Source organism: Patagioenas fasciata, chromosome 15, assembly GCF_037038585.1.
Source record: "Patagioenas fasciata isolate bPatFas1 chromosome 15, bPatFas1.hap1, whole genome shotgun sequence".
Taxonomy (NCBI): domain Eukaryota; kingdom Metazoa; phylum Chordata; class Aves; order Columbiformes; family Columbidae; genus Patagioenas; species Patagioenas fasciata.
Window position 1 is genome coordinate 14,855,763 of NC_092534.1, and position 23,207 is coordinate 14,878,969.

Consider the following 23,207-nt stretch of genomic DNA (forward strand, 5'->3'; position numbering starts at 1 on the left):
CTGGAGATTGTTTAACTAGAGTACGGCCCTTCCATCTATATGTTCTATGTAAGGGTGTTTTTAACTGTTTGGGGATGAGAGTGTCACCTCCAAGGAGTCATTAACCCACTACATGGAAGATGTTCTTCTCTGGGTGGTTTGTTTGAAACACTCATGTAATATAAGAGTTTGTGGAAGGTGTAAATTTTTACAATAAACAAACTAAGTAATAGTTTCACATGGCAGAGCTACACTTCTTCCTCTTTTCCTGTTTTAATTTACTCTTTGTATCGATAGAAGTGTTAATAACACTAATGAGAATCAGGCTATCTGTGCAAGGGTTATGGGAGTTTCATGTTTGTATCAGCTAATTAATCTTTGTGTTACCAGGTTTTTACATAGCTCAGTGTATGCAAATCTCTGTACCAAAGACTATGGTGGTTTTTGTATCAGGAGCACACATTCACTGGGACCTCACCTACGATCGTCAAATCCATTTGCATGTTTGGGCAACTTGAATTTTTAATTCAAGACTCCTGTTAATCACACAGTACTATACACTTGCCCCCAGCTGTGCCGCCTCCTCCTCCTGGGAGAATTTCATTATCAATTGTAAGAAGGTAGTGAGTCAGTCTCAAGCAAAAATTAACCTGAGACCCAGTAATGACTTCTGAAGCATTTGTTGGACCAGCGTTCTCATGAGCCCTCGGCAGCCTGAGGACCACAGCTTCTTTTTCAGATCTTGGCTTTTAGCACGCATTAGTTGGAAGGAAATGCTTGTGTCAGTAGCTAATGCTGCACTCAAGAAAAAAGGGGCAGATACACAAACATGTTTGTACTGTGTTGGCACAGGGATTTCTCTTGTCCATCATCACGTGTAACAGGATGGAGAATATGTAGACTAAAGCATTTATTACATCTCAGGCTTTCAGCTCGGCACTGCTGCTTTGCACTAAATTCCTGCGGTAAATTATTTATTTATATTATTGTGCCATTATCTTGATTTGCATACTCAGAACTAACACTGATTTGTAATGTGTCAGGATCTGTGGCCAGACTTCCCTTATTAATCCCTTTGTTTGCTTTACACCCCACATTTCTTCCCTTTGCCTTCGCTAAGGCCTTTCCTGTTCTCATTTCTATCTCACTTCTGTTCCTCACTTTCGTTCTGTTGAGTTCCCCTTTCTCTAACTTTCTTTTTCTTTTCCTGTTCCCTTTTTGTATTTCCTTTTTCCCTTGACCTCACCATTTTTCATCCCTAAATCTCATCTTCCTCTCTCTTTGTCAGTATTCTTCTCCATCTCTCATTGCTCACCTCTCTCATTTCGTATTTACTTTCGCATATATTATAATTTAATAACAGCAGTACTAGTGGTTTCTCAATTCTAGATATCAGATTCTTAAATAACATAGGAAAACAGAATAATATCCATCTACTCACTGGTGTAGACGTTGCCACCCGAAGGGACCAGTCTCTCTCCTAAGAGAGAACCTAAGGAAGTAGTTGTGGCTACAAATTTATCTTTAGAGGTATGAAAAGGTGGAATGAAGACTTGAACAGGCCATTTTCCATTCATTAGAGAGGAACTAGATTTATAAGTTAAACTAGATGTCTAATTCAAATTTGTGGAATGAATCCACCCTCTAAATTTGCCTTTCAACAGTGCTTAGATGGTAGGTTGCTGAGGAGGATAGAAACATCTTCACTGAATGTAGAAAATAGTGACATACAGAAAAAGGACAGAGTTGCCAAAACATCATTTAAGCTGTTTGTAGAGGAGGATTTTTCCGTTTTCTTTGTTTGTTATTGGTGAAATATGTTCTACAACCAAATCGGGTTGGCTGTTGCACGTTTGAGGTGGCACAATCTGCCGTCCGCTTGCTATTGAGGCAAAATGAGTCATTTCCTTCCTGTGTGATAAGATGATAAGAACTCTCAAGTTCTGAAGCTGGCAGATTTGAGGAAGATGTAGACTTCAGATACTCTCACCAGAGGGAGTGCAAAATAGGAAAGCTTAGATCTTGGCCTTTTATGAAACAGAGATCACTACAGGATCCTAACACGTATTACTGCACTGATTAGGGCCTTTTGCAACACTTTTTCATTGGGCAGAACAACATTCTTAATGTGCAAGTAGTTTTTTTCCTCCAGAAATGATAGGTATAGAATTTCATATGCAAATTCTAAAGCACGCAAAAGGTATATATAATAAGTGTGGAATTCAGTTGTTCAGCTCATAGCTTTATTATGGTGCTACTGTACTGAAAAATTTGTGTTTCTTTGTTGCATACAGTGTTTTTTGGTTTAGGTCATACTAAGCAAACCATTGGGTGTACTAACAATACTACTAATTGATCCGCGCTTTATGTATGCATTACCTTTTCTTTTTTCTGAGATGGAGTTTCATATGCTTCTGTTCTTAGAAGAATAAATAAAGGCAAAGGAAGAGATCATTGAAGAGAGTTCCTATAGTGTTAATTCTCCTGGCTCTCTTCTGTTAGGACAGGAATAGTGATTAGGGACAAGCCTCTGATTTGTTCTGTTGCTTTCTTTGTCTTAGAGCAGAGATGCTCAAGAAGAGTAACATGATAGAATTCTTCAGTTCTTTTTCTCTCACTCGGTTGTTGTTGAGCTGGTAGTTATGAAAATGAGAATTTTCCTTCACTCTTGTGCTCGCAGAGCATGGTGAAGATGCCTCCAGAGCCCTTTGAACCAGTTAGGGACCTGGGTTTGGTTCTCTCTCTCTTCTCTTCAGAAAATGGGAGTAGTTTTAATGACTGTGGCTATCATCTGGCCTCACTGAAGATGGAGCTTTACCCCACTGAAGCCTTGCAAATCCGATAGTGTTTTGGGGTTATTTTCTGTAGGTTATGTGTAACTCAACAGAATCAATTGACTCAATGGAATTGAACAGAATACATTTGTGTGAAAATAATCCTATTTTCTGTGTAAAGCCTCCTGCTTTTCTATTACTTTGGTATCTCTTCTTCTATATTTTTCTTATGTGTTTTCTTGAAACTGTGGCATTCAGTAAGCTGGTTAAATCTTTTATATAAGGAGGGGGTTCTGATATATGCAAAATGGTTCTTCCCATATACAGGCACTGTGACCTAGAACAGAAGCACAGCCCAGTCCATTCAACAACGCTTCAGAAAGTAATTTAAGGCCTGCAAAATCCGAAATAATAAAGCTGCACTAATAATGAATTGGTTTTTAGGGCTTTCCCATGTTGGTGATTCTAAGTGCTTTGCAATCACTAATTAATGAATCCTACCTTGTCATAAAAATATAAGACTTCTCGGCAGCCTTGTTTTCAAGTGGGAACGCTGAGGTAGAAAGAATCAATATAAAGTGCAAGTTCTTAAAGGCAGATGAAGACATTTTCTGCTCTCCTTTGGGCATCCAGATTTAGGCACGTGTATGGAAAAAATGTACAAGTATAGGTAAGCAAATTTATTCTTCCTAATCATTGTTGAAGCCTTTAAAAAGTGGTTTTCCGTACCATGGAACATCCAGCAGTGCAGCTAAAGTGCTGGTATTCCCCATTTCAGAAGCCAGGAATGCAAATCGGTCTCTCCTGTCCTTAAGCGAAGGAATATAATTTCCTTATCACACTTTAAACTGTGACTTTCCTCTAAAATTAAAAATAGCACTAAATCCCTTTGTGGTTTTGTGGTTCTCTGATATTGCAAATCTGCACGTATCCATACAAGCAGCTTTTGAGAAAATCGCCCTGTTGTTGTATTTCATCATGTGAAGTGCTGTACAGATCTGAGGCAGAAAGGGTGTTGCCCCATGAAATCTAGAGATATGCATAAAAAGAGGATGTAACACAATACACTGAAAATATTGAGGGTAATTATATACCCGGCTTAAAAGTGCTATTTGTGATTTATTTTTGCTTTGAAGTGTGATAATTTATAGGTAATCCTTTCCTGGTTTATACGCACATAGTATTTAACACAAACTTCTCTTCTTATTAAGTTATAATTTGCACAAACATTTGGTGTGTTGTGGCTCCTTTCTAAATACTCCCAATATGCAAACATCTGTGACAAATGCAGAGGCCAAAACATTAAAATAGGTCACCTCCTCCAAAATAAACTTAGACCTGACTGAAGGGTTGAGTTCTGCACCATCATGAACCGAGCCACAAAATAACGAAGCTTTAGGTGTGACCTGGAGCGCTGTATAGAACCCCTGGTTCTGAAGCCTATGGGTTTTATTCCCTTGATCAATAGAGAGTGTCACCGACACACCAAAGTGTGGAGTCCGAGTGACAACAGTTTGAACTGCAAGATTTGTTCGGTTGAAAAACATTATGAAATATAGCAAACAAGTAGAAAGATTCATTTGTGTGTAACAGCCAAGAGATGGATGGTCCCTGAGAGAGAAAAGGAGATGAGGGGACTGGAGTTTTTCTTTTAATGTAAAAAGAGATTCTCTCTATTTGTCTGCATCTACAGAGACCTTTGAAATAGATGGGACTAGCTGAGATTAGAACTGGATTAACATCTCCTGCAGTTAAAAGCTGTGTTGTGTACTAAGTGCTGGAAGGAGCCGCAGGAGAGCGGTGCTTTAACTGCTGTGGCCGTTCTTATTTCTCTTTGGTTCGTGTCTGTCGGAGTCGGTCCGAGTCTGTGACTTCGCACCTCTGATTTGTAATGGAAGCCGCAGTGTTTCGATGACACATCACAACTTCTGAATGTGTTAGGTTACAGCTCAAGGGCTGCTGAAAGCAGAGACCAGATAATGGTAATAAAGATCAGCTTAAATAAGTGATTACACGTTTGAAAACGTTTTAAATCTGTCATTTTTAATTTTACAAGTGAAAGCTATTATTTTCCTGCAATATCATCACAGGAAGGAAGGACAGAAACAGAGAATAGGGTCTTTTAAACCCTAGAAAATGCATTAAACCCAGTCTCAAGAAAAAGGCAAAAGGAAGATTCTTAGGTGGCCGTGAAGGACCACTACACTAAATGTTGTTTCCAAAGACTTTCTCGTGATAACAGGCTGTGTTTAACAGGAGCTTTCTACCAGAAATCTCCATTTAAAATTCTTAGCCACTCATGCAATCTGCCTACTACTTTCCCATTAAACATTATGTCCCCCAAATAACAGTATGGACACTTTATGCCCATGCACGAGGGACTGTTTGGTAAAGGTATTTTTAATGTCAGGTAAAAAAAAAAATGTATCCGTGTTGAGAATTATGCTGATGAGTGAACTCTGCTTTGAATCATTTAATGGAGAAATCCCTTACTAATGTCCTGAGGGAACTGCTGACAGTGTGTAATAATTTCTGGATCAGTGCAGCAGATTATAAGATATCTTGCATTTTATCAAATTCAGGCAAGTGCTTCTTTTGCCCTCTGAGGTCCATCCGTGAGCTTCCTGATCCTCTTCCCAAATTAAAGGGCCTGCAACACACCTTTTTTTAGATGCAATAGATCTGTGGCTGGGAGATAACTAAGGTATTGTGTGACCTTCTGCTTCACTGCCTTCTACTCGCAAGTGTTGAGCTTCTCCAATTACGTACTGTTTGTTACATTCACCTTTGAAGTGAAATGCAGTTATTTCCAGGATAAGTGGTGGAGAGTAAGGTTCATAAGCATGTTTGCATACTTCAGATGAAGCTATTTCACCTTTAGCATTCCTCCTGCTGCTACCTACTTTATGTAGCTCTTTCTATTGTTTTACCTTTATACTGTTCATTGCTGCAGTGTAATCTTTACCATAGGTAAATATTCAGTAAGAATTTCATCCAGCTTGTGAGGAGTTCATAAGACCAGAGAGGTTTTCCCATAACTACAGCCATGCCCCCATGATTCTGGAGCCCGTTGGGTAGTCCTGGGCTTCCTTGTCTTCTCAGGACTCTTGTGTCTCTGGGTCCACTCAACAGCAGTCGCTGGAGAACTAAAATCTATACGCAATCAGCAAAGCAAATGCTAAATATCTGGTTCTTAGGATGTGAAACGACAAAGAAAAGAACTCTGGGAGAGCTACTGGAGTGCAGGAGAACAAGCAAACCTCTGGCAATAATCATCTAACCTGTCCATTGTATGAGGAACCCATCCAATTTTTTCTAATAGAGGTATTGAACCCCAGCCTAGGATTTCGGACAATTTGGGAAGGCCTTTGAAAGCATCAAGCAAATAACATGCATTTTTCGAGGACTATTCTATATTTCTTGATGATAAATTTCATTATGATAGAAGACTGACAAACACATTATTTAGCGGATTAGCACTTGTGTTTTTAGTTTTCAAATGAGGAGTTTATAGCCCCCGGCTATACAGACTGATAGCTGATCTTGCTCAGTGATGTGCAGCGTGACACGGGCTGCTTCGCAGTTCCTAAAGTTGGAAGCTGAGGAAACTTTAACACAAAAGAGAGAACTCTCCTGCTTCGAGAAAAACAACGGGTTGCTTTGGAGGTCTTTAGTTACTGATTACCAGCAAAGTCTCATAAAGCACAGCTCTCGTCTCATATGACCTAAGAAATGCACATTCTTCTTATACCATGGTCTCTGGCGGGGTAAAATAACTCTTGAAATACAAACTTATCTTCCTTGCACCACCTTGATCACAAGATCTTGAAAAAGTAGAATGCAAAGATAAGGAAAGACTTCTATAAGGTTTCTTTACTCTTAACTTTAGCACAATTTTTCTCACCTCGTTGTTTCCTGCCTTGTAACCTTCTCTAATGAGGTGGTTACCAATTAGGAGTTGGAAGGAAATTGCTTAGCAGGCACTCAAACCATGTGATGATATTTGCACGAGTCAAGCACATTTTCAGACTTCAGTGCTAGGATGCTCATCCTTACCCTTCACGTGGAGAAAGGCCAGGTCTGCACTCACAGGTACTTGCGTTCGTGCCCAGAAGGTGGACAGACGTAAGTGCTCGCTTCTGAGTTAGCTATTCTCGTGGTGCAATCATTTACATACATTCACTCATATATGCAGGAAAAAATGCAGCTTCAAATCTGTAGAGCTGAGAGGAACAAAGGAGGCGAGAATTGAAGACTTGGTTGCGTGCAGCAAGTCATTTGCGCTGAGCTCTGCACGCTCAGACCTTCGCTTGCATTGCACCGTGTCCTCTACCATTGCTTCAGATACAAAGAGGGATTCTCTGACTTGTAGACCTTCATGGAGTTAGCGGAGCTACAGATTCATCACTAGAGAGCAATATGCAATAGTTCATAGACTCCAGACAGCACTTCTCTGAACTGTCACTTTCCAGATGAGCTGTGGACAGGCTGCACTTCAGTTCCAACAGTTTCAATCTAGGGGAAATTCAGCAGGAGTGATTCTAAGCTCATCCTGTGTGATCTGGAAGCACAAAAAAGCAGCAGGGTAGAAACTGTCCTGTTTCATGTTTATTTGCCGATTGTTTCCCTGGTTAAGGAGGAGAGCCCGAGATGGATGACTGCCTGGAGACGCTGAAAGATGAGGAGGAGGCTTTGTGGGAGAACGTAGAATGCAACCGGCACATGCTGAGCCGGTACATCAATCCAGCCAAACTGACCCCCTACTTACGGCAGTGCAAAGTAATCGATGAGCAAGATGAGGACGAGGTGCTTAACTCACTCATGCTGCCCTCCAAAATTAACCGAGCAGGTAATTGTTTTGTGAATGGCTATGTCTGTATCCCTATCTGAACAGTGTTATTTTGCTAAGTCTGGAGGGAACATGTATCAAATTACATATTATCGAATAGGAACCCTGTGTCTCATTTACAGGAGATTTAATGTAAAGAGGGGAATCTGCTGCTATTTTGATAACAATTATTCTTTCCTGTACGGTGTGGACTGGAGCCCATGGTGTTCATATTCCCGTCCCAGCCTTGGCAAATGCTTCAGTTAACACAAGTAGCAGCCAGTGCTATTCCAAGAGTAGGTTTTCAGCTGTCCTGTCATGCTTCATGATTTGTCACTGAAGGGTGGCCGTCCTGGTGTTCAGTCCTGCCTGCCGAGGGCTGCACTGAATAACGTGGCTTTTGAAATTTCTGTTCCAGAGACCAATTTGCCCGCACTCCTTCAGAATAACCATCGGCACAAACATAAAGAATACATGGCGTTGCTTTGTGAGTTGAATCAGCCACATTTTCCACAGCACTTGGCTATGGCAGAGACAAACCTCCGGCAGATTTGACTTCAGGGATATAGTTCTTGCTTGTGCTGCTCATAGGGCTGATCTGTCACCGCTCTCTGATCATGTCACCTCTCTCTGATCTCTGTACTTAGGCCGACTACTGGACATCCTCCACACCAAGGGCCAAAGGGGCTACGTAGTTTTCTTGGAGAGCCTGGAGTTTTACTACCCTGAACTCTACAAACTGGTGACAGGAAAAGAACCTACACGGAGGTTTTCCACTATTGTTGGTGAGTAGAATCAGTCCCAGAGGAGCCTGTTGAAATAAGGACTATCTTCAGGACTAGGTTTGATTTTTCAGACAAGAAATGGAAAGAAAAGCAAATCTTTTAGTAGCATTCTGCAGTTTTTCAGTCCCCTTCAATGCAAAATGAGCTAGGAATGGGTAATGTGTAAAGAAAAGGAACATCTTGGTTGTCTGAATGAGGCTGAAGAGCTTCAGATTGAGTGATGGCCATTACAAGAAATCTCAGGAGAAGAAACAGTGCACTAAATTTGCAACAGGGGAATAAATTTACACTGAAGACCCACATATGTGCAGCACATCTGAAGCATTCAGATGAATTGTACAGATTCATTTTACCAAGTTTGTGCTCTTGCCACAGGCCTGTCAGCTCAGCTGGAACAAGACAATTGTAAAGGGTTCATATTCTATCCAGACAAGCTGTATGCATGCATATTGTGATCCTACTAATAATGTACTATGTAATGTTTCTACTGTTGCCAATTAGATACACAAATGTGTATGTATTTGTGCATATTCTGTACCTCTGTACATACTCTGGGACATTTTTTTATTACTCAGTTCTGCTGAGCCTGCTTAGTATAAAGTTATTTTATTAGCTGTTGATAAGCTGTTTGAACATTTTCAGTGGAGGAGGGACACGAAGGCCTCACCCATTTCCTAATGAATGAGATCATTAAGCTTCAGCAGCAAGTAAAGGCAAAAGATGTGCAGCGCTGTGAGCTCTTGGCTAAGTCTCGCCAGTTGGAGGATGAGCGAAAGCAGCTAAAACTGAACAAGATAGAGCTGCTGACCTTCCAGGAGAGATACAACAAGATGAAGGAGGAGAGGAACAACTACAATGATGAGCTAGTCAAGGTGAAAGATGAAAACTACAATCTGGCCATGAGATATGCCCAGCTGAGTGACGAGAAGAGCATGGCTGTGATAAGAAGCCGAGACCTCCAGTTAGAGGTGAGATAAATGCTCTGGGCTGCTTTAATCAGGAGCAGCAATGGAGGATGCCAGTGGCAACTGGCAAAGCGAGACCTTTTCTGACGGTAAAAGGTGCAGAGCTCTCATTTGCTTTGCTTATCCAGGCGATTAAAGGCGTCACTGTATATAGAAGTATCAACTGCAGTGATGTGTGTTAATAGATAATTTACATGCTTGTAATGGATTAGCAGAACACAACATGCTTAAAAACAAAATTTTAAAAACATAATCATTTGCTAAAAGCATAATTTTTAACTTTTCAGGCTCAATAGTATTTTGGGGCAGTGATCCAGGTTTGCACTATGGCTGCTGGTGGCTTATTCAAAAAGTCTCACACAGAGCGTTGGAGCAGCTTGAGGCCATTTAGGAAATACAGAGAAATGTTTTGAGTGCCGTAAAATCCATGCACGTGTGTGTGTGTGACAGATGAGATAGAGTAAACCACTGCCCACAGTGGATCTGGACACCGGGGTTTGGTTTTGAATCGACGATATCAGATGTTTTACCCCACTGTTTTTTCCCACAGTTTTTACTCACTCCCCTATCTCAGCGCTGCGTTCCCTTGGGCTCAGCATCGCTTCCCATGGCTGCTGGGCTGGGATGGTTGGGCAGAAAGTTGTGTTGGTTTCTGCTTTTCAGCTGCTGACAGTCTCCAGGAGCTACTGACCAAGGTCCAAGGGCATCTCCTGGCCTTCAGCCCTGGGCATCTCTCTGCTCTTCAGGATATCCCCCCACTTTCAAGTCTTTCCTGCCAGGATCATCATCCCAGGCCGCCTTCTGTCTGAAACCACTATGTTTCTTTTTTGCAAACACCTCATTCCTATCCAGAACTCAAAGCCTCCGTTTTTTCCAATCCAAATAGTCTATTTGCAAAATCACAATGTGTTGCCAGCCTCCCAAGTCCTGTTCCATATCTCTTTATTTATTGGAGGACTGAGGACGTGCCACTTTTTTTTTAGCCCAGATGTTACCAAAATTTACAGCCACCCCCTACAAACTGTAGCTAGCAAATAGCAGTCTTCTACTTCAGAGTTCAGCGGTTCACTTGTGGACATTCAGTGCACACACACATACACCAAATTATCTGCTGCTTGTTAGCGCTCACAACTTAAGCTATTTTTTCCACCTATGACAGTATGTTTTCACCTGGAAGTGAGAGCGTTTTCAAAGCAGTAAATATCAGAGCTAGGGATGATTTATTTCCTCTCCTGTTTCTCCTTTTCATTGCGGTCTGGCTGTGCCAGATTGACCAGCTTAAGCATCGCTTGAACAAGGTGGAAGAGGAATGCAAGCTGGAGAGGAACCAGTCTTTGAAGCTGAAAAATGACATTGAAAACCGACCCAAAAAGGAACAGGTTCTGGAACTGGAGCGGGAAAATGAGATGATGAAGACTAAAATCCAGGAGCTACAGTCCATCATTCAGGTATAAAAGCAAATTGCTACATCTAAAAATCCAGCCACTTCAGTTTACCCCTCCTGCTTACCCAGAGGATGGGTTCTGTGGGCTTTGAGCTCTCCTTGCACCCCCACACTTTCCTCCCATACTGTTTCACATACCCCACGTCTCCTCACAACCCAGGAACTGGGTGAAACCTCTACCTGTGTAACTACAATAAGCATAAGTGCAAAGTCTGGAAGAACAGCAGGTCAGTTATATAGCTCCCAGTTACCTGTAGTACTCCTTGTACCAACACGTGCACGAGAGGGACTTACACCAAAAAAACCACCCAAAATTGTCATCTAATAAATCAAGCTGTACATGAGAGATTGGCTCTTTCAGCGTGCAGAGTGCAGCTGTTTAATTGCTGAGCATTCAGCTCCGTGTTTTAGCCCCGCTGTGGTTCTTTGCACCAGTCTGTCACCCCAAAGCTGTGTTAAATGGCCAGCCCAGGGGTTTCTGACAGTGGCTCTGTGTGCCCCGTTCTAGGCTATTGTCATATCTGTGCTGAAAAGGCTTGGTGAAGCAGAGGGTAATGAGTTTTCTGTACTTGGGTGGTCACTAGTTACCAGAGTGCCCTGTAGAACGCTTAACTAGCCTTTGTTGGGGTAGTGGGGAAAAAGGCTGATAGGCAGCAAATTTAGCACTGTGTTACCTGTGAAGAGCTTAGCCAAATACTGGGATATATATGAGAGTGCTTAACACTTTGCTTGTGACATTTTAAAATGACACTTAAAAAATTATCAATAGAACGCATTTCAGAACTGGCTGTGGCCTCCAGCAGCGACCAACGATTCTCGGTTCGAACACAAATCCAATTCGAAGGTTGAAAAAGGGTGTAGGATAGAAGGTTCTGGGAGTTCTGATCCATATAGAACCTCCTATCTTAATTGAAATGGTCTCACAGCACCTAAAGAAAGAGAAATAATCATAAAACAGCTAAAAATAGAACTGAAATTCTCCTAAGCGAAAGTGTAAATAAATAAAAGGCAGTTTGGTTTAGAAATACTTACGTATACTTAGAAATATTGGGTAACCAAAATGTCACTGAAATCTCCAACTTAGTCTAGGTATTTTTAAAATAAATACGCATATTACACGCTTGCATTTTATGCCTTTTTCATCTTCCATTTATGGTTAATTTTGGATAGCAATTTATTTTGTTGGAACCTGCTCAGATAATCTTGTTAATTTTAAATCTGAAAGAAAACATTGCTGGACACTATAGAAAATGAGGCAGTGGTACAAGCTACTCCAGGCATGTGTGATATTGAGTGCAGGCCTGCAATGCCTGTGCACGTTTTAAACATTCCCCTGAATGCTTTTTTAGGCCCCACTCTTTGGCAAAGGGTGATTTTTGTGCTCAGTGAGAGCTGATTAATAGAGTTTTGAATGCAGGGCTTAGAGTAAAGAATTGTGACTGCATCCAAAATGGATCAAATTATAGCTGGTACAATAAAACAGTTCAACAGTTCCTTCATCAGACTGTTCTGACAGCAAGAAGCCCTTTCTGCATCTTTTCTGACATGATTTTAAAATATGAACGAATGTCCATCTCTTCTCCTGCTTTCACATTGCAGGATGGTGTTCATTTTCTATTCCTCTTGCTTGTTACTGTCTGTGTTTTCTCCCTGCAATACTGTTTTTACCTTTTCTGTTTCCCTGGCCGGCCCCTTCCTTAGGCTGACAAGCGAAGTTTGCCAGATTCGGACAAAGCCATTTTGGATATTCTGGAACATGACCGTAAGGAGGCACTGGAAGATCGTCACGAGTTGGTCAACAAGATCTTTAATCTCCAAGAGGAGATTCGTCATGTGGAGGACCTGAGAGACAAGGTGAGAAATAGCAGGATAGAAAGATGGAATATCTCAAGCTAGTGCCCAAAAGACCTTTGAGAGTGATGGTGGTAACGTTGTGTCATCTCCAGTATCTCGAAGAGAAAGAAGATTTGGAGTTAAAATGTTCAACACTAGGAAAAGACTGTGAGATGTACAAGCACCGTATGAACACTGTGATGATACAGCTGGAAGAGGTGGAAAAGGAGCGAGACCAGGTATCTAGCAGTTAAAATGGGGAAAATCAGTAGTGTAAGCCTGAATCTCATACGTGTCACTTTGGGGAATTGTGGGTAATTGGACCCAAAATACCATTAAGAAAAAAAGACAGTTACAAGAAGTTGCTACTTGTTGGAATTTACGTTACGATAATTAAACACAGGATAATATTGGGTTGTTTCCACAGTGTAGCATCTGGCAGGCAGGACCAAAATCTTTACAACAGCTACCGCAGGCTTTAAATTCGTGTCAAGTCATCCGGTTTGCACTCCGGAGCGTTTTGCCACCAGCCAAGAGGGAGCTGGAAATGCACCACCCTCATCAACGTAATTTTTAATGGTGCAAGCGTGACATATCCTGGTCCTAACTGCTGTGTTAATTGGTGAATGGTTGCCGTTCTGAAGTCTCTGTTCCAAATACCTTACAAACAAACCCAGCAGGAGAAGGTATCTGGTGCCCAGGTGCAAAAGAGGTCTGTTCTCTCGGCTGCAGGCGTTCCGCTCGCGCGATGAGGCTCAGACGCAGTATTCGCATTGTCTCATCGAGAAAGATAAATACAGGAAGCAGATTCGAGAGCTGGAGGAGAGAAATGATGAACTCCGAATTGAGGTGGTCCGGAAGGAAGCTTGCATTGTTAACCTGGAGTGCAAACTGCGGCGGCTCTCCAAGGACAATAATTTTCATGACCAGGTAGGGCTGAGGAATACAGATATTAATTCTTTCTTTAAGACTTGCTCCTAAAAACATTCTGGTGTGGAAGGGAAAGGGGATTATTTTAATTCTCTCTATTAATTAACTGAAAAAACCCACTAAAAGTCAATTCTGTGAGTTCTTCAGTGCAGTGGGGTTCAAGTTGTCTGTGTCATGCCCATAGCTGGCATTCCACAACTTGGTTTTAAATGGAAGGGAAGGAAATGCAGAAGGACAATTAATTTCTACACTGGGGTAGAAACTACAAATACTTTTGAGGAACATGCCCCAGTGAACAGAAATCCCCACAAATGTCAATATAAATTACTGATTTGGGTCTGGAGCCACATTCTGTGTGAGTTTCTGAAGCACTGGAGTCACGGAAAGTTCAACCAGATTGCTCTAAAGGGAGGTTATGAGGAGTTGAATCAAACTTGTCTCAGAAATAAAGTATTTCCTTCTGATCTTCAGAGTTTGCCGCGGAATCTACCCATTACTATTATCTCCCAGACCTTTGGGACTCCCAGCTCAAAAGCCAATGGGCAGGAAGCAGATGACTCCTCCACTTCCGAAGAGTCTCCAGAAGACAACAAATTCTTCTTGCCTGATCAAGCTCGACTCAAGAGAAGAGTGAATCTGAAGGGAATCCAGGTGCGTCTTAATGTGAGGCTGGAATGATATAGTGCAGGGACTGTTTGAACTAAGAGACATGGTACATGTTGCGGTCATGCCTCTGCAAGTGCTCTGCTATAGAGAACGGATTTGTATATGACACTGGACTGACGGTTTTTGCCCTGTGGTGATTTGCACTTCGAGGAGCAGATATAATCAAGCTTCATGGACTATTTTCTGCCCCTTCTCTCAGTTTTGTGTGTTCCCGTTGCTCCCACTGTTCATTCACATTCTCGGAGCATTGTCAATAAATGGATTCTTTGCCTCCTTAACAGTAGAGGGAAAAAAAATGACATAATGCCTGAAGTCCAGCACACAAGGAACTGAAGATGGAAAATGAAGCATTGGTGGAAAACCTCACATCAGCTGGAAGGAATAATAGAAAGAAATGGACACAATCTAGAGCAAAATTAACTGCCTAATTTAGAATTAAATTATGGCAATTTCGTCTTACTTAAAAGTAAGGGGTAGCATGAGTTAGGTCCATGATTTCCCCGACTAGCTGCATTCGTACAGCTATTATCTGACGCTGTATTCATAAATTGTACATAATATACAATCTAACATTCAGGGGTTTGAGCTTCTCTTTCCTTTCATCTGCATTTGAATTCTCCCTGCCCTTCATAACCTTTCTGAGCTCTGACTGTCATTATTACTTATGGCAATAGAGCTGGATTTTTCGCATTGCACACTCCAAAAGGATGCCTGTTGTATTAACAGCTGCCTGAAACCAGTCCCAAGGCACCCACTTCACCTTTTGTCTCTTTGTTCCCTCAGCAGAATCTGGAAATTGCAATGCATTTGGGCCAGACTTTTGGAAGTAGTTAGGTAACTAACTCTCATTCGCTGCAGTGGCATTTAGATACCTAAATGTCTTCTAAATTTGGGGTTCTGTTGTTTAAAGGAGGGCAAATGTATTTCAGCATAACAGTGAAAATAAAGGTGAAAATACCTGGTTTACAGTGTGTGGCAAATATTCTGCATTTGTGTTGATTTTTGTCTTCTTTTTTCAGATAAGTCCAAGAGCTCGATCCCCTGTCAGCATGAACAAAACGTCAGAGTTTCAAGGTCAGAAAGAGCACCCATGTCCTCATGTCCTTGGTTTTTTCTGTCGCTTTGTCTCACTCAATCTCTTTAAGTTGCTTTAACGAATATGCCAACTGGGGATATTCTGTAAGTCAAGTAAGTCCAAGTCAGTAAAACAGGCAGTTTCTCCCATAGTGAACAGTGTCATAATATAACGTGTTCTACCTGAATGTTCTCTCCATCCAAAAATACCTCCACAGACACACAATATTGCATCCCATAGCTTACCTAAATGTTCTGTTTACTCCGTTTTCATTTTAGTTTACAAAAATTTTGAAGTCACTGCTGTAATAGCTGCACTAAAAGTCATTACACTATTCTCTTCTTGCTGTTGGAAAAAAAGCTGAGAAGACTCTAATCTAGTGATTGTCTAATGAGTTACTTTGTCCTTCAGCAAAAATGAGCTAATTTTCAATCTAAAGCATTAAAAAGCTTGGGAGGAGGGAGGTTAAGCCACCTATCAGCCAGCTGCCAAGTTACCAAATTTGTTGTTGTATACTCACGTTTGGGCTACTCCTAATTCCTCTTATTTATGTAACACTGTTCTCAAAACAAACACCATCTTAGGCAGCAACTTCCTTTACTTGTTATGTGTGGCACCACGCTCACTGATGTACAAAATAGGATGGGAAATATGGTTCCTGCTGCAAGATATTGCATGTTAAACAGTATTTTTGGCATCATTTATGCAACAAATTAGAGGTGCTGAGGAGGAGCCCACGGAGACATTCGCACTGTCCTACCTGGGGCTGCGGAGGGATCTCAAGCTGCTTGGTCCCTGTTGTAAATTTTTTGTTGTAAAAAATAGTGTAATTCAATGAGACAGCCTCATCGCAGACTACCAGATTCAGGTGATGAAGTTAAAACATAAAGGAATAAAACAATCCTTCCTTAATTTGTCAGATAGTTTTCATAGATCTGGTAATGACCTACAGGGCAAAGCTGGCAGGAGGTTGTCCGGAGTAGCATCATTTCTGTACTTTGTTGGGAAGCGGATGGGGAAGGAATGGGAGCCAAGCGCTCCCTGGGGCCTCTGCCCAGCGCAGAGCGGGGACACGGGATGGGCTGAAATGCAAAGATAACCCCTGTGTTGTTGCAAATTTGTGAAAAACTCTGTACTGAAAGTGATCTGACCGATTCCCTGTGCTGTCTGTACCGTTCCCCGTCCCCTGCGAGCGCAGCAGTCAGAGCGCAGGATGAAGACGGGGCCGACGCCAGCAATGGCCGCACAGACACGAGTTCCTCGAATTCCGTTTCCATCAGTAACTCCATCAGCAGCTGTGAAGTCAGCAAAATTGTAAGGAGCCTTCGGATAAGCCTTGCCTGTCTGTGACCGCCTTCCCCAATGTGGCTCAGAACTTCCACAACCCACTTTTCTAGCACTTCACTGGCATCCCAGCTGTGATCAAATTCAAGGCTGTTGTCAGAGGCTTCCTTAATCCTTTTATCAGCGTTTTGTTAGAACTATGTTATTAGCCTTTTGCAAACTCACAGAATTGGTTTATGTTTATTTAAGTATATTTCAAAGGTATTTATGACCTCTCACTGTCTCCTTATGCCATTTCACATTTACTGCTAGGAGGAAGAGCTTTTCTTTAAAAGATGCTATGTAATTTATATAAGAAAATTTTCAGGGTTTTTTTGAGTTCTCTGGTGCTTTTCCTGTCTAAAAGTAACAGTGAGTGAGAAAAGGGGTGCAGATCACAGCTGGAAATTTCTGCATGCCATAACCAAACCATTTCTTCCCTGCTTGCTGTATCCCCATAATTTCCTAAGGTAGATAATCCATTGTGCGTATGTGAGCACCGACACAGCAGGACAAGCAGACAGAGAGAGTGCTCTTGCAGAGTGTTAATAACAAAGAACAAAACATCTTTCTAGAACACCATGACAAATGCTGCCCCCAGGAAATGAAAATTATACCCAAGAATAGCCAGGAAAGAACTCCCTGCCACTTGTAATAAGCTTAGGTGGGTTAAGAATATTCTGTGGAATATCCACTGGGTATTTAGATGACTTATACTGTCTTCCCTCTAGTACAATTCAGACTTTAGTTTCCAGTGTACTAGTTCAACAGTTTAATGTAGGGATATCTGTATTTTATTTCCTCATTCCTACTGTTTCTATATATAAGTATATATACATCCTGCTTTTCATCTTCTTCCTCCTGTGTGTCAGCTGTGCAACACATACGCCACACATCAAGGGTCAAGTTAAAATTGTTTGGTAAATCAGCCGATTACGTGATGGGAGAAAAAGGCACACAAGCTGTGCATATTGCCCAAATCCTAGAATATATGAATATGAATGTTCTTGTAGCATTCTAGACATCTAGAACCAACTTTTGGTACCATTGTATGTGCTTCACCATGCAGAGTCCCACTGGCAAGCTAGCAGGCTAATGCTCCTGTAAGTTAGAAATAATAACACGTTTAAGGCAGATAACCCTTTTTTCACTTTTTTTTTTCTATTTTTTAAAGCAAACGCTGAGAAGTCGCAATGACAGTATCATGTCTACCACTCCTGAGCCTCCAGGAAATGATTCAATAGTCCGACGTCGCAAAGAGGACGCCCCTCATTGCATGTAGGTAACCGTGCTGGTGAAACGTGCCCGGAACCTGTTGTCACAAGGAGGAGGCAAAAACAGCCATAGGTGTCCTTGTGTATGTCTCTAGTATGAGAGCTTCTCTTAGGAGCAGAACTAACTTGCTAAACTTCTCAGGGCTGCAGTTCATCATCCCTCATTTTGCCCAAAACACTCAGAAGTGTCTGATAGTTCAGCTGGGATGGCACCGCTGCAGGATCGACTTTTTAAACGTGCATAATAAGAAAAAAACCTGAAATGAGTAAAGCGCCAACACTGTTGGAGAACATGCTCCACCTTTGTAGAGCGATCTGGCTTCACTGTTTGTATCTCAGCTCCGTGCTGCCTGCGTCTGTGTCCCTGTCCTTTCCCTTCTCTCACAGCCCCTCGTTCTCCTCCCTAAGCTGCCAAAACGGAGCAGAGCTGCTGGAATCTATGTGAGGAATGGGGGGGAGAAGTGGAGGAGGGAAGTGGTTTTTCTCGGGCTCGGGGCTCTGTATCTCAGCACAGCGACGAGGGGAGGGAGATGCATTGCCCTCTGCTTCACCTCCCGCTGCCGCTTCCACTTCGAAATCAGAATGGGAAGTTGGTGGCAGGAAGGAGACAGAACTTGGCTGCCTCGCAGTCTCCTAAATGGCACTGACCCCTTTTTTAAGAGGTTTAGAGCAATGCAAAACATGGACATGCTGTTCTGGTATCAATAGCGTGTTTGTATCGGAAATATCACAAGAAATAGATACATTCCCTAAAGGTCCCAAGCAGAACGAGAAAAGAACAAAGCCCCAGCAAACCAATTTAGAATAAAGCAATATATGAGGAGGGTTTAGATCTTTATTAGATCTATGCTTTAGATCAAATCGTTATTAGAACTTTATTTAGATGTTTAATGCTCTTCAAAACAAACTCGTCTCTGGCAGACTGCCACTTTTACCTCTCTTTGTGTAAAGCTTTGCAAGACAGCTTTGCAATGAGGGCACCCGCAGGTTGTTCTCTCACACGGCTTTCTAGGCTGCTGAGGATTTAGGCAGAGTTTATTCTAATCTTCCTTAGGTTCTGCTATATTGTCCTCCAAACCCCTTTTTAAAGTGCATTGCATTAATTCAAGATGGAGAAAAAGGGTCGTTTTGTTAATTATTCAAATGTTTCATGTGCTTAACTTGAAAAGCCTTTGGCATGCCCGAACTTTTAAATATTTGCAGTATATTACAGCATGCAGTAAAGATTACATGGACATTATTCATTGTGTAGTTTTATTTCACTACAGCCCTGACTACATCCTTTTCCATATGTTAAGGTCTTGGAAGACTGAGCTGTATTGAAATAAAGTTTTCCTCAAATTAGATGTTCTTTCCCACTGGCACATGGAAGGAGAAGGTACCCTTGAGCAAGGTCTGCCTGTGACCTTACTTTGTTGAGCTAATAATCACTAAAGTCAAGTAACTCAAGAGCACGCCCAAAAGTTCACTGTAGTTTATAGCTTTATAATTAGCCTGCTAAGGTTTTTTTTAACTTGCTTGTGAACATAATCCAAAATAATTGCTATTTGCATGCCAACTTGCAGGTTTCACAGTTCATCTGATCTTGATTTGTGTGAAAAAAACATGAGATCATGATTTAATATGCAGGAAAAGGTGTATTATTTTCCTGCTTATACATGGTGTAAAAATAGCTGATTCTCCCCAGACTGGCTGCAAAAATTCACCCTTCACCTGAAGCCAAATATGAGGAATATCAGCTCCGCAGGAGACCTTCAAATCAATCTGAATGGAAAAACAACAAGCTGTTATTTAAACAGCTTTGCAACCATAGCATGTGCTTTAATGATGTCCTTCTAGTGAAGCAGACAGGTCATTCACTTGTCTGGACATCCCCAATATCCCTGTAAGAGCAAAATTTGAGTGTATTTTAATTGTTTGCATTTCAGGCCAACCAATCTAGTCGCCCTTAGCAGGAAATGTTGTGTGAGTGGGAGCTGGGCTGGGACCAGAGCCGTGGCTTAAGAGTTTCTGTGCTTGGTACACCTTGCCATTCCCTTGCTGTAGCTATCTGAGTAACCATGTGAGGTACCATTAAGCTGTTATAAAATGCTTCAAGGGTTTTAAATCAAGCAGGTAAATTACCCCTTTACTGCTGCACCTCAGTCACTTCCCTTGCATTCCCTCTGCCCATCAGTGAGCTCCTGATACTTTTGGTCTGTCGTGGAAAACAACGTGCCGCAGTGTATATACAACAGGTATTGTGTTATGCGACCTGTTCCCTCAGTCCCGAAGCAGGTGTGGTGTAAGTCACGCGGGTGAGACCATCAGTCAGCACCTTCCCTTTGTCTTCAGCAAAATCTTCATTCCCTCACTGCTGGTCGTGATTCTTCCTTCTGAATCCCTTGCTGCTTCACCTGCCTCCCATGTTGGCTGACGCACTGTCTCCCTGCCATCTTGCTTATTTATTCCCAGCTGCATCATTGCCTAATGCAGCACCCCGAACGTCTTCCTTTTTCACAACAAAAAGTTCCTCCTTCCAAATTTAACGAAAGCTGCTGAAAGCTGGAAAGTGAACAGCTTTCTCTCTCTCTTTCTTCCCCATTATCTCATGCTTTGTTTTTAATTCCAGCCTCGTTGAAGAGGACAATGACAGCTTTGGCTTTGATGCTCTGGAGCTAGATGGTAAGCAAGAGGATGTCATGTATGTAGTTTAACTGTGAGATCTGTGTGATTAGCTCACCAACTACATATACCATCAAATAATCAACTCATTGTCTACATGAGACTCGCAGTCTGAGAAGAAATCAAGTCAGTTCATCGTAACTAGAAAGCAAAGGGGCAACTAGTGTTGAGAACAAGAAAGCAGTTATTCCTGAACAACAGAACGGGAGAAGGATTAGTCTGAAGGAATAGATGGAGCATGCTTGGCTGAGGTTTGCAAGTTGGTAAGAATGCTTTCAGCCTTAAAATGAGGAAAGCATCAAACTGAGAGGGGAAGGAGTAAAGAAGACAGAGCCAGATTCTCCTCAGTGTTGCCCAGTGAAAGCAGAAGAGAAAACGGGCACAATCTGAGGAACAAGCAATTCCAGTTAAACAAGGAAAAAAAAAAAAGAAAAATAAAAAAGCTTTTTTACTGTGAGGGTGGTCAAACGCTGGAACAGGATTGTCCAGAGAGGTTGACTTGACTCCATCTATGGAGATACTCAAAACCGAACTGGTCAAGTGCAGAGCCGTCTCCTCTGGCTGACCGTGCTTTGAGCAGGGGGTGACTGCACAGTCTCCAAAGGTCCCTTCCAACTTGCTCTTCTGTGGCCGTGATCAGGTAGGTCCAGTAAGCGAGGCTGCCATTCCTTGCCATGGCCTGTGGACATGGGTCATGACTCTGCATCAGGAATTTCCTCTTTCAGCTTTGCCTGGGATCAATCAAACGTTCATTTTTTTGCCCTTTTCCATCTTTTTCATTCTGTCTCAGACTCATTTTCACTCTTTTCAGATGACAACCATGACAGGCAGTCACATGGAGCTCCTTCGGTGCACTCTTCTTCGTCTTCTCATCAGTCAGAAGGCCTGGATGCCTACGAGCTTGAACATGTCAACTCCATATTCAGAAAGTTCTCTCTGGAAAGGTATTTGAGACGCCAGTCTACCTGCCTTAGAGACTGAGGGGAAAGGCTGCTATAGTAGAGATCCTCCATTTATTTATTAGTTGCTGAAGATACAATGGCAGGAATATGATGTCACAAGTTGTTATTTGACACAAATATCTCATGAGACTGTGCTGTCTTTACTTCTTTATGTCAGCAGCAGTAGAACATGTTATTTTGGAGCGCTTTCATATCCTGTAAACCAATGAAGGTCATCCTAAAATTTCAAAAACTTCAAGGCAGACAAAATGTTCGAGAGGCTTAAATTTATCCTTGTGATCTCGTTATCTTGCTGCCACAGGTTGCTAGCTGCGGTACTGTTACACATCTGAGCGTGTAATACACATTCAGTCATGTCGGAGCACTTGAAGCCATCCAGATGCTCTTCAACAGAACTTAGGCAGTGATGAGAAGGATTTCTTTTAGAGTCCTTAGATCCTAGTGCTTGATAACACTAGAAGGTTATTTACATCTCGCTTAACTCTGGAGCGATAATTAAAATTGAGATAACTGTCTGCCTGTTGCTTCCTTTTGTGAACACAGACCTTTTCGTCCCTCTGTCACATCTGTGGGTCGCATTAGAACCTCCTGCCATACTGTGCAGCGCGTAACAGTGAATGGAGACAGTCTCAACTCGGAAATCACTCTGGTTGGGGGTAATGATAAAGGGAGCTTTGTTAGCTCTGTCAAGGCCGGATCACTCGCAGAGAAAGCAGGCCTTCGGGAAGGACACCAGCTCCTACTGGTAAGCATAAAACTATAAACAGTCTGGGATGTCTGTCCACCTATATGCACACACACTCGTCACAATACTTTCCTTTATTCTTTCAACTTGTATTAATGACAAAGCATGTGACTCATGCAGAAGAAAATCTGCTGTTGACTATGAAAATATTGGAGAATAACATTCATGGTCATCGAACACATACACGTGCTTTTGCACTTTATGGTAGCTCTGAGCAACCGATGCTTTGTTTAGTGCTGTATTGAGTAGTACAGCCCCTTTAAAAACACCAGAATGGGATTTGCTCTCGACTACCCACTACTTTCCTGCCTGAAACGATGTTCATGCTACTTAGCTTAGCATGATGACTCCTCAAGTGTTCTTTAGCGTGGCCTATTCTGGGACTGGTCATGTTAGAACGAGAACAGATACAGCTGCAGTGTGAATGGGAAGAAGGGCTGCACACCTGCATAGCTGTCCCCAGCATCACAGAAGCAGGAGTTCAGTGGTGCTTCTGCTAAGTTGCTTTTTGCCTAGCTTTCCCTCCATTGCCAGTGTTTCCAAACTATTTTCCTATTAAAATGCCTCCAGAGGGGCAAAAAATCCACAACTGACATTCCTGAGAAGCCTGAGATTGTCAAAGAGCTGTAGTTCTGTTGGCTGCTAGCATTCCTCATTTGAGAGAAAAGAAATAAGTAGAATGAAATCTGCACCTTGGTAGCAAAGTATCTGCATTGTTTAATCAGAAAAAGATTGTCGCTTTTAAAAAATGATATAATTGACTTCAGCGATCGAACCCGCACTGGAGACTAATACTTCTTTCATATCTAGTTGGAGGGCTGCATCAAAGGGGAAAATCAGAGTGTTCCCTTGGATACTTGCACAAAGGAAGAAGTGCACTGGACAATTCAGAGGTGCAGTGGTCCAGTAACACTCCAGTATAAATCAAATCACGAAGGTAAGACCAAAAGTATTTCTCAT

General features: G+C 42.0%; 1 protein-coding gene across 6 annotated transcripts in view; it reads left to right on the forward strand.

Annotated features, from left to right (window-relative positions):
- Positions 1-23,207, forward strand: part of CARD11 (caspase recruitment domain family member 11) — a 45,368-nt gene that overhangs the window by 13,174 nt on the left and 8,987 nt on the right. For 5 of the 6 annotated variants that reach the window (XM_071814954.1, XM_065851114.2, XM_071814951.1 and 2 more), the window contains exons 2-16: positions 7,390-7,602; positions 8,229-8,366; positions 9,009-9,334; positions 10,600-10,779; positions 12,477-12,629; positions 12,722-12,847; positions 13,341-13,538; positions 14,010-14,189; positions 15,224-15,278; positions 16,478-16,593; positions 17,777-17,880; positions 20,488-20,540; positions 21,352-21,484; positions 22,046-22,247; positions 23,058-23,184. In XM_071814954.1, the coding sequence (XP_071671055.1) occupies positions 7,404-7,602; positions 8,229-8,366; positions 9,009-9,334; positions 10,600-10,779; positions 12,477-12,629; positions 12,722-12,847; positions 13,341-13,538; positions 14,010-14,189; positions 15,224-15,278; positions 16,478-16,593; positions 17,777-17,880; positions 20,488-20,540; positions 21,352-21,484; positions 22,046-22,247; positions 23,058-23,184 (2,290 nt within the window). In that variant the 5' untranslated portion in view covers positions 7,390-7,403. Of the gene's footprint in view, positions 1-6,790; positions 6,879-7,389; positions 7,603-8,228; positions 8,367-9,008; positions 9,335-10,599; positions 10,780-12,476; positions 12,630-12,721; positions 12,848-13,340; positions 13,539-14,009; positions 14,190-15,223; positions 15,279-16,477; positions 16,594-17,776; positions 17,881-20,487; positions 20,541-21,351; positions 21,485-22,045; positions 22,248-23,057; positions 23,185-23,207 lie in introns of those variants that run through there. The other variant, XM_071814955.1, reaches the window with a different exon arrangement.